Source organism: Emys orbicularis, chromosome 16, assembly GCF_028017835.1.
Source record: "Emys orbicularis isolate rEmyOrb1 chromosome 16, rEmyOrb1.hap1, whole genome shotgun sequence".
In the NCBI taxonomy this organism is placed as follows: domain Eukaryota; kingdom Metazoa; phylum Chordata; order Testudines; family Emydidae; genus Emys; species Emys orbicularis.
Genome location: NC_088698.1, coordinates 4,461,119 through 4,477,377, shown reverse-complemented (window position 1 = coordinate 4,477,377; position 16,259 = coordinate 4,461,119). Strand labels below are relative to the sequence as shown.

Sequence of the window (16,259 nt, the reverse complement as noted above, 5' to 3'; positions counted from 1 at the left end):
CTTCTGCTTGGGGTCTGCTCAGCAGCATCCTACATCTGTGTCCCTGGCGTGTGGCTCCCGTGGATGACCCTGCCCCCCTCCCCCAGCCACACACGTGTCATGCCCACCTGGCCCCATCGTGTGCCATGCACACATGTGCTGCATCTCATGTCTCCCACGTGCACCCCACCCACACTGAGGGCATCTGGGCAGCAGCCGAGGGCAGGATCGCGCCTTCACTGCAGGCTTGGCCTTAAAGAGATGCGCCCGGATGTGACGAGCATGAAGGGAATCGAATCGGAGCCCCAAACAGAGGCCCCAGCCCCCGCCCTGCACCTGGCCCACCTGAGCACTGCGCTGCCCTGCTCCCAGCACAGGTGGGAATGGCCTGCCCTCTGGTGGCCACTTCTAACAGTGCAGCCTGGCCACTGCTGCCAGACACCGAGACTCCCCCAGGTTCCCCCCAGGGAGCAGCCTGGACCCTGGGCTTGTCGTGGGCAGTGGTCATGGTGCTGGAACAATGTGTGTAGTTGGGGCGGGGGGCTGAGAGCCATTGAACCAAACTGTAAACCCTGCATATGCTGGAAACCACTTCAAGCCAGGGGGTGCTGCAGCACCCCAATACCCCAATGCCAGCAGCTATGGCGTGGGGCCAGGGCTGGCAGCTCGGGGGCATGGGATGCTGCAGGCTCCTCTGCGCCTTTGGGGCTGCCGCTGTGCAGCGACCTTGACCTGTTCCCCGGGGTGCTGGGGGCTGTTAGTGGGGTGGCTGCTGGCTACCAAGGGCCTGATCTGAGCCTTTCCTCCTTTAGCCTCCAGACCATGGAGCCGGGAAAGGTACCAGTCTCCTCCCTTTGCCCACGACTGCCCACTGGCCCTGTCACACCCTTGGCCTCAGCTTTCCCTCACTGCCCCGGTCCCTCCCCACATCCTGCCATCCGAGTCCATGCCCGTCCGAGCCAGCACCCCATCCCAATCCCTCCCCTGAGATGGGTGGAACAGTTCTTGGGGGTGCTATGAGATTCCCAGGCAGGAGCCTCAGGTTCGGTTAACAAGCTGCATTAAAAGCAGAAGCGACGCTCAGAGGACAAGGAGGGGCCCACAGTGCCCAGCCAGGCTGGCACACTGAGTGGTCCGGCCAGGCAGGCGCGCCGTGGGGCGGTGAAAGGAATCCCCCTTTCTGCCATGTGCCGAGAGCGCATTTCTCATCTCCCCTCCTGTGACCCACTTAGCCTCCCAATCCCAGCTGTGTGCTGACAGCAGCGCAGCCTCTGAGCGCCTCTCGGCTCCTTCCGCTCAGGTTCCTTTGATGTGCCTGGCTTGGCTCAGCACACACAGCCGGCATCTCCCCCAAACTCATGCAGGAGACAGGGCAGGTTCCACAGGGCTGGATCCTCTGCAGGTGCAAATCAGCAACACTCCTCTGAAAGCTTTGCACCAGCCACGGGTCTGGCCCCCAGGCTCGTTAACGTCCTGTCAAATGTCGCTGCTCCCGAGCCTGGCACCGACCTGGACCCAGGTGCAGTCCGGCTGGTCCAGAGAGTTCTCACGAGAATCCCTCCTCAGCAGCATTTCTCCTCGCTACGAAATCCTGACCACCGAGAGCTGAACAAGCAACCACTGCCCCGCCCCTTCAGCAGCTCTGCCCAGGGCCTAACGCCGCAGCCTGAGGGGGTTAACGTTCGCTTAAATCAGCGCTTCTCACACAGGGGGTCCCGACCCAAAAGGGCTCACAAGGCAATTGTAGGGGGGTCATGAGATCACAACAAATATTGCCAGGGTGATGGGGAGCTTGAGGGGGAGAGGGGGTACAGCAGCTGCTTCCCGGCCACCCAGCTGTAAAGGCAGCGCCACCACCAGCAGCAGCAGAGAAGTAAGGGTGGCAATACCATGAGTATGCTCCTAGGAGTATGTACAGTAACTTGCTAGCTCTTGTGTGTGTGTGTGTGTGTGTATGGGGGGCGGCGGGGGAACGCCACAGCCTTAAATATTTTCCAAAGGAGGCCCAGCAAAAAAAGGTCTGACCCCCCTGGCCTAATCATCATGGCCCTAAAACAGGGATTGTTCTCAGACTACAAAGGTCTCCCTTGGAGTCACCCCTCCCCCAGCACAGCAGCCCTCGCGCCACGCGGGGCACTGCAGTCAGTAGTGGCACGGGTGGAACCGCTCCCCGCACTGGGCCACCTCCTGCTGCCGTCAGCACAGGGCTCCCTGGGACCGTCCGCATTGACTCAGAGAGGAGAGCGCCCCCTGCTGAGCCACTCACACCACTCCTGCAGCCCAGCATCCCTTAGTGCTGTCCTGGGACCCAGCGGTCAGCGCTAACACCGAGGGGAGAGTGCCCCCCCATGAGGAAGTGGGAATTTTTCATAATATTTTGGATGAATAGTGCGGGTGCCTCCGTTTCCCCTATGTGGTGCATGGTTCACTGGGTTGGGGGAAAGGTTGCTTGCTCTTTGCAGAGACCCAGAGATACAGACATGCCTGAGGCCTAGTCGCCTGGAGGCCCATGCCCATGAAGAGTGCCAGAAGAGAATGGCCACTCCAATTGCCCAGAGATTTGGCACCTAGCAACAAATGACCATGCCTGGCCCACCCTCCTTAGGAAGCCAGTGGGATGTGACCAGCTGGAGCACAAAGGGCTGCGGACGGGTTGCTGGAGGCAGGAGAGAACTGAAGCTTCTGGACTGGGACTGAAGAGGGGTCAGAGGGCTCTGGACGGCCCCCGATGGCCCAGGCTGTAACTTTCTGTTCTCCATGTTAACTAAGGACTTTCCACGCTGTGTTCCAGACATCTACTAAACCCTCCTGCTGCTACACGCTGGCTGAGAGTCACTCCACAGTCAGGGAGTTGGGGCACATGGCTCCCTCAGGTCTCCAACTCCGGTGGACTCCTGAAGGGAGCTCACAGCGTGACACGGGGGTGCTGAAGGCTCTGAAGTTTGGTCCCAGGAGGCGGTGAAGCCAAGCGGCTTCCCATAGTGACCCTATGGGTGTGACCCTAAGGGGGCTGACACACTGTTCTAGAGCCATTCAAGAGCACCGGACCTATGGATCCATGACACCTCTCCTGAGCCACCCACACAGGAGAGTTAAGAACAGCATCAGAACGGCCAGACTGGGTCAGACCAAAGGTCCATCCAGCCCAGTATCCTGTCTTCCAACAGTGACCAATGCCAGGTGCCCCAGAGGGAATGAACAGAACAGGCAATGGAGTATTGTCCACTCCCAGGTTGTGACAAACAGAGACCAAGGACACTCAGAGCATGGGGGCGCATCCCTACCCATCCTGGCTAAGAGCCATTGATGGACCTGTCCTCCATGAATGTATCTAGTTCTTTTTTGAACCCTGTTATAGTCTTGGCCTTCACAACATCCTCTGGCAAAGAGTTCCACAGGTTGACTGTGAAGAAATACTTCCTTTTGTTTGTTTTAAACTTACTGCCTATTAATTTCACTGGGTGACCCCTGGTTCTTGTGAAGGAATAAATAACATTTCTTTATTCACTTTCGCCACGCCAGTCAAGATTTTTTCCCATTGTAGTCGTCTCTTTTCCAAGCTGAAAAGTCCCAGTCTTTTTAATCTCTCCTCATATGGAAACTGTTCCATCCCCCTAACCATTTTAGTTGCCCTTCTGTCTACCTTTTCCAATTCTAATGTATCTTTTTTGAGATGGGGCGACCGGATCTGCACGCAGTATTCAAGATGTGGGTGTACCATGGATTTATATAGCAGCATTATAATATTTTCTGTCTTATTCTCTATCCCTTTCTTGATGATGCCCAACATGCTGTTCGCTTTTTTGCCTGCCGCTGCACGCTGAGTGGATGTTTTCAGAGAACTATTCACGATGACTCCAAGATCTCGCTCTGAGTGGTAACAGCTAAATCAGCACTGAGCGTTTTGCAAACCTTCCCTCCCCACTGAGTCACAAATCCCTGGTTTTACCCACATTGGCTGTGACTCATCCATTCTTTGCAGCATTGCCCACAACAAGCGGGGAGCCCTAAGTGTTATATTAGTAGCAGGGCTGTTATCAGGGGGCTGTCTCCAGCTCACCTGCAAAGGAGCACACTGCTTCCTGGCCATCACACTCGCTTGGCTCGCTTACTCACACTGCTCTGGATTCCCCAACCCGGCAGCCAGGGAGCAGAGACTAGCCACCGTCCCTGCCCAGGAGCACAGACACTCTCGGATGCCGTCACTGGGGCTTGGCATGAGCTCCAGTCTTTTAGCCTATCCCAGCCCACCTGTGCAGCCAGGGGGCCGCAGGGGCAGTACAGGGGGAGGGATGTGCCTGGGTGCCAGCAGCTCTGGGCAGCAGGTGTGTATTCTGCAGCCACTGGGCTGAATTCGCCAGCAGGGCCCCAGGATTCCTCTCCCTTCAGAGCCCAGCTCGGGCATCGGCAGCCGCTTCCTTTACATCCATTTGCGGCTGTTGGCAATGGATTCAGCATGCACCCAAGTGACCCATCCCTCCTGGTACCACTTCTGTTTCCTCTGCTATTAAATGCCATTGATTTTATGCGGTGCCCACACGCTCCATGGTGTCGGTGCCAAAGAGGTTGCCTTGCCAGAGCTAAATCCCGTTGCAGACACCCTTGGGGGAGGCCAGAGATGGGGGTTGGGTGACTTGACTTCTGTGGCAGCCGGGCCTTTCCACACCAGGGGTGAATGCCTCACCTGGCTGTGCCTGCTGAAATGATCAGCAGTGAAGGAGTTAATGCCGGTGCCAATGAAATGGTCTCTGTGGGGGCACTGGAGCTGACCCCACCCCTGCAGAGTTGCAGGAGGCCACTCTCCCCCTCCGAGCTACGGTTGCAGGCTCTCTGCTGACTCAGGCCAGAGTCGCACGTTCATGATGGGTTTGTTTTTCTCTCCCAGCCAGGAGGGCCCGACACGTGTTGCCAAACTTAAACGTTCAAAAATCATGAGCTAGGCTCACCGAAATCACGAGATTGGCTTTAAAATCCCAAGATTATGTAAAATACTAGATTTGGGGTTCTTTTTATTTGCCTTCTGCTTTTGGGGCCTTTAGGGTGCACTGGGGTCACATTTGGAAGCTTTCTCCACAGTCACGAGGGCTAGAAACTTACTTTTTCTTTAAGAATGAAGGCTGAAATCATCACATCTCCACATGACTCCAGGAGCTGGGGCTTTAAGGAAAACAATAATTATCCTGAGACTCATGACAGAACATAAGAATGGCCATACTGGGTCAGACCAAATGTCCATCTAGCCCAGTATCCTGTCTTCTGACACAGGGCCGGCTCTGGCTTTTTGGCCGCCCCAAGCAAAAAAAAAACGGGGCGGCCAGAATGGCAAAGCAAAAAAAATAAAATAAAAAAAAACCTGCGGTGCGGCCGGAGCCAGGGTGCAGGGGGACTCCCTGCGCTGCAGATGTGCCCCGGCTAGCGGGGGGAGGGGGAGGGAGCGGGGGGGAAAGAGAGAGAAGGGGGGCGGCCAGGGCTTCAGCGGGGCGCTGCCACGCGGCCCCGCCGCCTGCCAGGAGGGCTCTGCGCTGCTCCGGTCGGCTGGGAGGGAAGGACGCGGGCTGCCCTGCCAGGCTTGCTGCAGGGCGCTCCCGTCCTCTGCGCCGCCGCCACCTACAGGGCGGCCGGAGCGGAACACCACCAACAAAAAAAAATAAATAAAAATAAAAAAAAGCGGCCATGCCGCCCTAGGATTGGACAGAATGCCGCCTCCTACAAGCTGCCGCCGCAAGCACCAGCTTGCTCGGCTGGTGCCTGGAGCCGGCCCTGTTCTGACAGTGGCCAATGCCAGGTGCCCCAGAGGGAATGAACAGATCAGGTAATCATCAAGGGATCCATCCCCTGTCGCCCATTTCCAGCTTCTGGCAAACAGAGACTAGGGACACCATCCCTGCCCATCATGGCTAATAGCCATTGATGGACCTATCCTCCATGAACTTATCTAGCTCTTTTTTGAACCCTGTTAGAGTCTTGGCCTTCACAACATCCTCTGGCAAAAAGGTCCACATACTGACTGTGTGTTGTGTGAAAAAATACTTCCTTTTGTTTGTTTTAAACCTGCTGCCTATTAATTTCATTTGGTGACCCCTAGTTCTCGTGTTATGTGAAGGAATAAATAACACTTCCTTATTTACTTTCTCCACAATGGTCATGATTTTATAGATCTCTATCATATCCCCCCTTAGTCTTCTCTTTTCCACGCTGAAAAGTCCCAGTCTTATTAATCTCTCCTCATACGGAAGCTGTTCCATACCCCTAATCATTTTTGTTGCCCTTTTTTGAACCTTTTCCAATTCCAGTATATCTTTTTTGAGATGGGGCAACCACATCTGCACTCAATATTCAAGATGTGGGCGTACCATGGAGTTATATAGAGGCAACATGATATTTTCTGTCTTATTATCTATCCCTTTCTTAATGATTCCCAACATTCTGTATGCTTTTTTGACTGCCGCTGCACATTGAGTGGATGTTTTCAGAGAACTATCCACAATGACTCCCAGATCTTTCTTGAGTGGTAACAGCTAATTTAGACCCCATCATTTTATATTCATAATTGGGATTGTGACGTTGCACTCCACAGTCTTTATGAAAATATGCTTATTATATGAATATGATATAACGGAGATGTTAGATGGGTTTTGTGAGATCTCATTGGAAAGGTTATGATTTACTGAATGTGATTAGCCAATGTGTATGCCTGTATCATTTCTGTATCTGAAGTTAGGAATATTGACCATGTATCTGTATATCAGCTATGCTACTTTGGGTGACACCCCCTGCTAACACTTCAGGTACAACAATGGAAAAGCCAGACCGGGCGACTGGCTCATCAGCGAGGACAACGGACTGTGAAAAGCTCGGCCTTCCTGTGGACACTCCATCCTGCCATGACTCATGGATGCTGCGCAGCAGCGTAGCTAGCGGGGTGCAGGGGAAGCAGCCGCTTCCCCTCAGCAAATTTGCCAAAAGCGGCGTCTTTCCAAAGGCGGCCGGAGGAGCGAGGGGAGGCGCAGGCTGGCCGCCCGCAGCGCAGCCGGCAGCCATGGGGGGATGGCGGGCGCGGCCGGAGGAGCGGGGGGGGGGGCGCAGCATGGTGGCTGGAGGAGCCATGGGGGGGAGGGGCGGGGCGGTCGGAGGAGGAGCCAAGGGGGGCGTGGCCAGAGGAGGAGCCGGGGGGGCACCTTTTTTATGTTTGCTCCCCCTCCTCTTAGAAGCTGGCTATGCCACTGATGCTGTGATACTACAGAGTCAGACCTGGTTCACCTGATATAAAAATTGTATTAAAGCTAATGTTAAAAAAATTATGTAACACATAGGTTGAGAAAAGAGTGTCTGTACATCTGGGTATAGTGCTTAGATTAGCCACAAATATAAAGTTAGTTTGTAAAAGTCACGTGATACATAGAGCCCAGAATCAGCAATAACCCAATGTAGGTGACTAGATTTAACAATACAGTCTAGATATTAGAATCCAAATTCTCGGGTACATCACTCACGAAAAGTTGGACTGCTGAACTTTTCCACTGGGAGGTGGGGGAATCAAACAAAGGATTCCCGCCTATGGAAATCCTATATAAGGTAGGGGAGGAAAACAATCAAGGTCTTCAGTTCATTTCTCCGCCCAAAGAGATACACCTCTACCCCGATATAACGCGACCCGATATAACACGAATTTGGATATAACACGGTAAAGCAATGCTCCAGGGGGGCGGGGCTGCGCACTCCGGTGGATTAAAGCAAGTTCGATATAACGCAGTTTCACCTATAATGCAGTAAGATTTTTTGGCTCCCGAGGATAGCGTTATATCAAGGTAGAGGGGTACTTGAAAACACCTGGAAACAAAAGGACTGGCCCTGAGCGGGGTGGGGAAGAACTGCTTGACCCAGGCTGGATAGATATCTGGCCTGTGAAGGAATCTACCTAAGACAATATCTAGGGTGAGGAATTACTATTTGTAACCAATTTCCTTAGTGACGCAAGCTTAGTTGCATGCTTTGTTTTATTTGCTTGGTAATCTGCTTTGTTCTGTTTGCTACCTCTTTACCACTTAAAATTCACCTTTTGTAATTAACAAACTTATTTCTTGTTTATAATTGTGATGAAGTGGAACTGCTCTTAATGTTTCCTCTGAATACTGTGTGTCTGCCTCAGTTTCCCCTATGAATTTCTTAAGTCTCTAGGTGGTGGGATAAAGGCCAGTATGCATAAATGGCTGGCACTCTGTCTCCTAGCAACAAATGGCCAGGGCCCTTCCCCCCTGCAAGGGGATAGCTAAAGGTGAACAAAGAAATCAGGTGACCTCCTGGCCCGGGAAAGAGACAAAGGCCAGAAAGGAGGGGCTGGAGGGGGTTTCAGTTGGGAGCTGGCTGGGGACAGGGAGTGAGTGCAGACGGGGTTGTCTGGCTCGCTGGGCCCCAGAATGGACCCAGCTGAGGGGTCCCGTTCTCTGTACCTACAAGCTCCGTTTTAGACCGTGTTCCTGTCATCTAATAAACCTCTGTTTTACTGGCTGGCTAAGAGTCATGTCTGACGGCGAAGTGGGGATGCAGGACCCTCTGGCTTCCCAGGACCCCGCCTGGGCGGACTCACTGTGGGAAGCGCACGGAGGGGCATATGCTGAATGCTCCAAGGTCAGACCCAGGAGGTGAAGCCGTGTGAGCTTCTTGCTCTGAAGACAGTCTGCTCCGAGGGAGAGGAGGCTCCACAAAGTCCTGACTGGCTTTGTGGGGAGCAGTTCCACAGCATCGCCCGGGGACTCCGTGACAATAATATAACCCAGTTTATGTAATTTCTAACTGGGGGGACAAGAAGTTGTGTGTATCTTCCTCCACATTGAGGGAGGGGGTGAATTTCATAAAACTTTTGGGTTTGTCCCCCTTAAAGGGAGTGTGCACCACAGTGCTGGGGCAAGCCCCGAAGGCTGAATCTTTCCAGAGCAGGTCTCTGTCTCTCTGTGCAGCTGGGAGTGGCCCTGCCTGCGTGCTTGGCTGGAAGAGGCTTGTGAGCCCAACCCAGCAAGGCCAGGAAAAGAGGACCCAGGCTGGCAGAATAGCCTGACTCAGTGGCATCCAAGCTCAGCCGGTGGCATTCAGAGGTGCAAATGGTCACAGGGATTATGTTTTCCAATGTGCATTACTTTGCATTTATCAATACTGAATTTCATCCGCCATTTTGTTGCCCAGTCACCCAGTTTTGAGAGATCCTTTTGTAGCTCTTCGCAGTCTGCCTGGGACTTAACTATCTTGAGTAGTTTTGTATCATCTGCAAATGTTGCCACCTCACTGTTTACCCCTTTTTCCAGATCATTTATGAATACATTGAATAGGACTGGGCCCAATACAGACCCCCAGGGGACACCACTATTTACCTCTCTCCATTCTGAAAACTGACCATATATTCCTACCCTTTGTTTCCTATCTTTTAACCAGTTACCAATCCATGAGAGGACCTTCCCTCTTATCCCATGACAACTTACTTTTCTTACGAGCCTTTGGTGAGGGACTTTGTCAAAGGCTTTCTGAAAATCTAAGTACACTATATCCACTGGATCCCCCTTGTCCACATGCTTGTTGACCCCCTCAAAGAATTCTAGTAGTTTGGTGAGGCATGATTTCCCTTTACAAAAACCATGTTGACTCTTCCTCAACAAATTATGTTAATCTCTGTGTCTGACAATTCTGTTCTTTACTATTGGGGATTGGTCCTGCTTTGAGCAGGGGGTTGGACTAGATGACCTCCTGAGGTCCCTTCCAACCCTGAGATTCTATGATTCTATGATATAGTTTCAACCAGTTTGCTTGGTACTGAAGTCAGGCTTATCGCCCTGTAATTGCCAGGATCACCTCTGGAGCCTTTTTAAAAATTGGCGTCACATTAGCTATCCTCCAGTCATTTGGTACAGAAGCTGGTTTAAATGATAGGTTACAAACTACAGTTAGTAGTTCTGCAATTTCACAGTTGAGTTCCTTCAGAACTCTTGGGTGAATACCGTCTAGTCCTGGTGACTTATTACTGTTTAGTTTATCAGTTTGTTCCAAAACCTCCTCTAATGATACCTCAATATGGGACAGTTCCTCAAATTGTCACCTAAAAAGAATGGGTCAGGTTTGGGAATCTCCCTCACATCCTCAGCCATGAAGACTAATGCAAAGAATTCATTTAGTTTCTCCGCAATGGCCTTATCGTCCTTGAGTGCTCCTTTAGCATCTCAATCGTCCAGTGCCCCCACTGGTTGTTTAGCAGGCTTCCTGCTTCTGATGTACTTAAAAAAATGTTTGCTATTACTTTTTGAGTCTTTGGCAGGGCTGGCTCCAGGCACCAGCGTAGGAAGCAGGTGCTTGGGGCGGCCAATTTAAAGGGGCGGCACTCCGTCCAGTATCGAGGCGGCATGTCCGGGTCTTCTGCAGCAATTCGGTGGCAGGTCCCTCATCCCCTCTCGTCCTCTTTGAGCTGCCGCCGAACTGCTGCCGAAGAGGAAGAGAGGGAGGACCCGCCACTGAACTGCCGCCAAAGAAGCGGCGCGATTTAGCTGCCGCCGAAGTGCCGCCGCTGGTCTTCTTTTTTTTTTTTTTGCCACTTGGGGCGGCAGAAAAGCTGGAGCCGGCCCTGGTCTTTGGCTAGCTGTTCTTCAAATTCTTTTTTGGCCTTCCTAATTGTATTTTTACACTTCATTTGCTCAAGTTTATGCTCCTTTCTATTTTCTTCACTAACATTTAACTTCCACTTTTTAAAGGATGCCTTTTTGCCTCTCACTGCTTCTTTTACTTTGTTGTTTAGCCACGGTGGCACTTTTTTGGTTCTCTTACTATGTTGTTTAATTTGGGGTATACATTTAAATTGAGCCTATATTATGGTGTCTTTTACAAGTTTCCATGCAGCTCTTTGTAGGTACAGAAAGGAAGCAGCAGGTGTGACAAAGTGGGACTATTCTTAATGTTTCCTCTGAATACTGTGTGGGTGCCTCAGTTTCCCCTATGCATTTCTTAAGTCTCCAGTGTGCATAAATGGCCAACACTCTGTATCCTGGCAACAAATGGCTGGGGCCCTTCCCCCCTGCAAGGGAATAGCTAAAGGTGAACAAAGAGTTCAGGTAATCTCCTGGCCCGGGAAAAAGACAAAGGCCAGAAAGAAGGGGCTGAAGGGGGTTTCAGTTTGAAGCTGGCTGGGGACGGGGAGTAAGTGCAAATGGGGTTGTCTGGCTCGCTGGGCCCCAGAATGGACCTGGCTGAGGGGTCCCATTCTCTGGACCTACAAGCTCTGTTTTAGACCATGTTCCTGTCATCTAATAAACCTCTGTTTTACTGGCTGGCCGAGAGTCACGTCTGACTGCAAAGTGGGGGTGCAGGACCCTCTGGCTTCCCCAGGACCCCGCCTGGGCGGACTCGCTGTGGGAAGCGCACGGAGGGGCATAGGCTGAATGCTCCAAGGTCAGACCCAGGAGGTGAAGCCGTGTGAGCTTCTTGCCCTAAAAACAGTCTGCTCCAAGGGAGAGGAGGCTCCCCAAAGTCCTGACTGGCTTTGTGGGGAGCAGTTCCAGAGCATCGCCCGGGGACTCCGTGACAGCAGGTATCCCCTAGGGACCTTGTCTACACACAACTGGTGCTGGTTTAATTAAACTGGTTTAGTTAACTCCTAAGGGGACACACTTTTTAAGAGCAGCTCATTTTGGTTTAGCTTAAACACAAACCTAAATGAAACAAGCCTGGTTTACACTGAAATCAGAGCGTCCACATGGCCTTTTGCCCCAATTTAATTAAACCCCAGGGGTTCTCTCCCTTTACCAGTACAATTACCGAGCTGCAGCTGTCCTGGTGCAGGGCCCACGTGCACGCTCTCACTCCGGAATGACCATGACCCCGGTGTGGTGAGTGACGCCCCGGGGTTTCCCTTTGGAGCCAAGTCCTGAGTTAACCTGGGGCCGTGTGGCTGGTGGGGAGAGAACCGCTGTGTCCCTCCAGCTCTAGCCGGGGGCTGTCAGTGGCTCGGGGCCCGCTCTGCCGCCCCGGGACCGGAGCGCTCCGGGAGGCGCCGTGCCATAGGGAGGGGCCGGAGGCCCCCCCTCGCGGCCGGACAGGCGGGGGCGCAGCTCCCGGCTTGCACCGCCGCCCTCCGACGTGGCAGCGGCCCCAGCAGCAGGCTCCGCTCCGAGCCCCCTGCACGCCCGGCCCGGTCCCATGCGCCGCCTGCTCCTGCTGCTGGCCGGGCTGCTGGCGCCGCTGCGCGCCTACGAGCCGGACTGGGGGAAGCTGCAGGGGCTGGCCCGGGGCAAGGTGGAGGTAACGGCGGGGGGCGCGGGGAACCACCCGCTGCTTTGGGCTGGAGAGCGAGACGGGCCGGGGCGTGGGGGGATCGGGCCAGGCCGAGCGCTGGGGAGCGAGGGGGCGGGCGGGCGTGGGGATCGAGCTGGGGGGCGGGCACGGGGGGATCGGGCCAGGCCGAGCGCTGGGGAGCGAGGGGGCGGGCGGGCGTGGGGGATCGGGCTGGGGGGCGGGCGCGAGGGGGCGGGCGGGCGTGGGGGATCGAGCTGGGGGGCGGGCACGGGGGGATCGGGCCAGGCCGAGGAGCGCTGGGGAGCGAGGGGGCGGGCGGGCGTGGGGGGATCGGGCCGGGGGGCGGGCACGGGGGGATCGGGCCAGGCCGAGGAGCGCTGGGGAGCGAGGGGGCGGGCGGGGGCGGATCGGGGACTGGGGGCCAGGCCGAGCCCTGGGGATAAGGAGTGGGTCATGCAGGAAGTGGAACGTGGGGTGTCCAGGCAAGATGGGTGGGGGTGTCCTGCCTCCCCGGCCGGTGTCTTAGCGCATCCCTCTTCCCCAAGCTCTCCGAGCCCCGTGAGCGGGCTGCTGTGCCAGCGCTTGGAACCGGAGTAGCCGGGTGGGCGGGAGGCCGATCCCGGGGGGCTGGAGCAGGACCGCCCGCAGCCGGTCGCTGGCTGCTGCCTGGGGAGAGGCGCATCACCCGTCCCGTCCCGGGAGTGAGAGCCTTCTCCTCTGCCGCGCCAAGTGGCCACCGGCATCCACCCCCCCCCATCCCAGGGAGGGGTCCCCGGGTCGCAGGGAAGCTGGGGAAGGGCCAGCGTGCTGGGATGGGGGGCAGATGACCTGGGGGCAGGGGGCAGTGCTATGGGGCAGCTGGGTGGTGACCACACACCAGTGGAAGGTGGGGAGAGGCACAACCCTAGTGGGGATGAACCCCCAAACTCTGGTTGGGGGGGGGTGGAGCCTCCTGATGAGTTCCCTTGGAAACCATTAACATGACCTGTTACTAGGACAACCTGATGCTTGCTTCATCACCATGGCAACCAGGCATTCTGCTTCTCCTGGTGACCGGCCCTGGAGACATGGAGGAGCCCAGTGTGGGGCAGGGGCAGGCGGGGAGGGGCCGGGTACAGCTAGGAGCAGCCCACCCTGCCCAGGGGAGGAGAGGAAGGGTGGCCCCATGGCTGGGGCAGAGAACTTGGGGGCCCCTGCTCTGCCACAGGCTCCTTGTGGGACCCTGGCAACTCACTGCCTTTCTGGCCTGGGGGTGCAAGCCCTGCACAGCCCCAACCCATTACAGACTGGGAGGAGCTCAGACACCCTGCTGATGGGGGCCATAGAAGGACCAGCTGGGTCTGGGTGGGGTCAGTGGGATGGAGCAGAGGGCAGGATGGGGCCCTGGGATTGGGAGAGGTGCCCTACAGAGGGGTGGGGGGGGGGGTGCAAAGCCAGATTAAGTTGGTTGTAAGTGGGATTGCAGGGGGCAAGGGGCATGTGGGGCTGTGGAAGTGGGTTACAGGTGGGGCTGCAGGGCGATGGGGGGGTTGCTGGTGGAATTGCAGGGGGGATAGTGGGGAGATTGCAATGAGGTTGGGGGGGCTGGGGGCAGCTCTCACTCCCCATGCGCTCCCTTTCCCGCAGACCTGCGGAGGATGATGGCTGAGCCGCCTGAAGGAGGTGAGTGCTGCCGTTCCCTGGGAGCCCCATCCCCTCCACTGGGCTGCCATATAGGGGACTGGGGCACCCCCTTGGCCTCCTCCTGGGGTCCTTCCTCCCCCAGGCGCTGCTTGTGCCGGGGCCAGGCTCTCACCGTGCACTGCCAGGGCAGCTCTGGCAGGATGGGCAGGTGCACAGCTCTCATGCAGCCTCCTGCTTTCCCTGGAGGTTCTGCGGTGGGGGGGAGCCCTCCTGGCCGTTTTGGGGTGTCTCGGGGGCGGCGCTCATCTCTGCTCCCTTCCAGGTGAAGGCCTTTGTCACCGAGGACATCCCTCTGTAGTATCCTTTGCTGAGCCGGGCTGTGGATGGGGAGGGGGCTGGCAACCCCGGGATTTGGCTCCAAGATCCAAGCTCACATTTCCAGCCTGCAAGGCTGTGAACCCCCGTGCGTGTCAGTGGGTCTGTGGCGCCTGCCTGAGTCTGCAGACAGCCTGGGCCAAGAGCTCCCATTCACCCCAATTGAGTGTTCACTCTGGAGCCCGACGATCATTTGCCAGTAACCCGCCCAGCGCTGTGGGATGTGGTGGCTCCAGGGCTGCCGGGGATGGGGGCTATGAGATCAAGCTCCCTTTACCCTCAGAAATAGCATCAAGTCCCTGTGCCTGGGGGGAGGGGAAGCAGAGATGCTGCACCCCAGAGGCAGATGCTCAGCCACCTGCTGGAGGCTAAACCCCACACTGCCTCCCACCACATCTGGGGCCAGAGCCCCAGCCCCCTGCTTCCCTAGACACTGTGCTAGGGCCGGTGTCATCCCAGGAGCTAGCCTGGGGGTTGCTGGGCTGCTCAGTGGATCGCACGTCAGCAAGGGGCCCGTGCCCTGCTCTCCCAGCCCAGGGGACACACAGGACCCTGCAACTTCCAGGCCTGGGGCCCTGAGTCCCCCAGGCCGTGGTCAGTGGATGCTGATGCCAGGCCAGGGCCCTGCCCCATCACTGCCAGGATCCTTAAGGGCACCTTCCAGCCACAACCTGGTGATGAAGCATCTCCCCGGAGCCGACCCTGAGCTTGTGCTGGTCAGCTTCCGATACGAGGAGCTGGAGGTAAGAGCTGGCTGGGTGGGGGGAGAGGGGTGCTACTGGGTCCTCTTGTCCCAGCCTCTCCCAGCAGGGGGCACTGTGGGGAGCAGGGTGGGAGCTCTGGCTGTGGGGATGCGTTCTGCAGTCATCCCGTGAAAGCCAGTGGGGCTGGTGCTCATGGTGCTGGACTGACAGGAGCCCTGGTCCTAGCTGTGGGAGGGAGCTGAGTTGCTGGCCCAGCTGTGACTAGCAGCAGGCCAGTCGGTGCTGGGCCGGGGCTGTTGGATGTCTGGCACAGCAATCCCTGGTTTGTTTTTTGCAGAGAATTCCCCTGAGTGACATGAGCCGGGAGGAGATTAACCAGCTGGTGCAGGAGCTGGGATTTTACCACAAGGAGGCACCTGATGCCCCGGTGCCTGAGGAGTTCCAGCTCGCCCCAGCCAGGCCTCTGCCCACCCTGCAAGCGAAGGAGCAGAGCCCTGGAGCACCCTCCCCCCCAGCTCCCGCAGCCAAGAGCGAGCCCCCCAGGAAGCCTGGCAACCAGGAACACCCAGATCTATAGAGAGCAGCCAAACGTGTGCATGGGGAGGGGTGTGCGGACTGGAGCTGTGCATCCACCCCACTGGTAGGGGTGACACAGCTTCTGCCCCCCAGGGGGCGTTGTTCAGGGCACAATAGGGTCTATACCAGCCCTGGGTCAGCTGCCCTCCCCTGGCTGTTAACAGGCCCCTGGCACCCGGACCAGCCTGCTAGTGCTTCTGTGCTGTGTCAGGGCCCCCTGCCTGCAGGGACAGAATGAAGCCCTCAGCTGAAAGCTCTGGGTGCTGAGGGTGGATGAGCTGAGTCCCAGAGGGCACAGGGTCGCTGCCCCCTGCGCTGTGGTCCACGGGCTTGTGTCCAGAGCTGGAATAAAGGCCCCTTCACCCCACCTGTTGCAGTGTGTCATCTTCTTCCTGGGGGGTTGGGGGTGGGGGGTGTCTGTCAGAGCCCGACCCCACACGTGCATTAGGAGGGCCTGTCCCATGCAGCTGGCTGGCCCTGCACAGCTGAAGCCAGTGTGGGGTGGGAGCGACTGGGGGTCCTCGCAGGCTAGGCTCAAGTCGGAGCCATGCTGTGACCCAGCGGGTGGGGGAGGGGGCTACAGCGAACACCACCCCAACCCCCCATCAGCACAACAGGGGCTCTGGGTGGGGGGCGCGGGGAACCAGCACTGGAGTCAGGCTGCAGCTGGTGGCTCCAACAGGGGGCTCAGACCAGACGTGGGGCTTTTAGGGGCTAGTCCCAGCTGCTCTTTGT

At 56.5% G+C, this 16,259-nt stretch overlaps 1 protein-coding gene across 1 annotated transcript; it reads left to right on the top strand.

Moving 5' to 3' along the window:
• Positions 1–12,150: 12,150 nt before the first annotated feature.
• On the top strand, positions 12,151–15,525 carry SELENOM (selenoprotein M). Its single transcript, XM_065418013.1, has 5 exons — positions 12,151–12,252; positions 13,873–13,908; positions 14,192–14,226; positions 14,909–14,987; positions 15,286–15,525. Exons 1-5 carry the CDS (start codon positions 12,151–12,153, stop codon positions 15,523–15,525), a joined length of 492 nt encoding a protein of 163 aa, XP_065274085.1.
• The last annotated feature ends 734 nt before the right edge of the window (positions 15,526–16,259 follow it).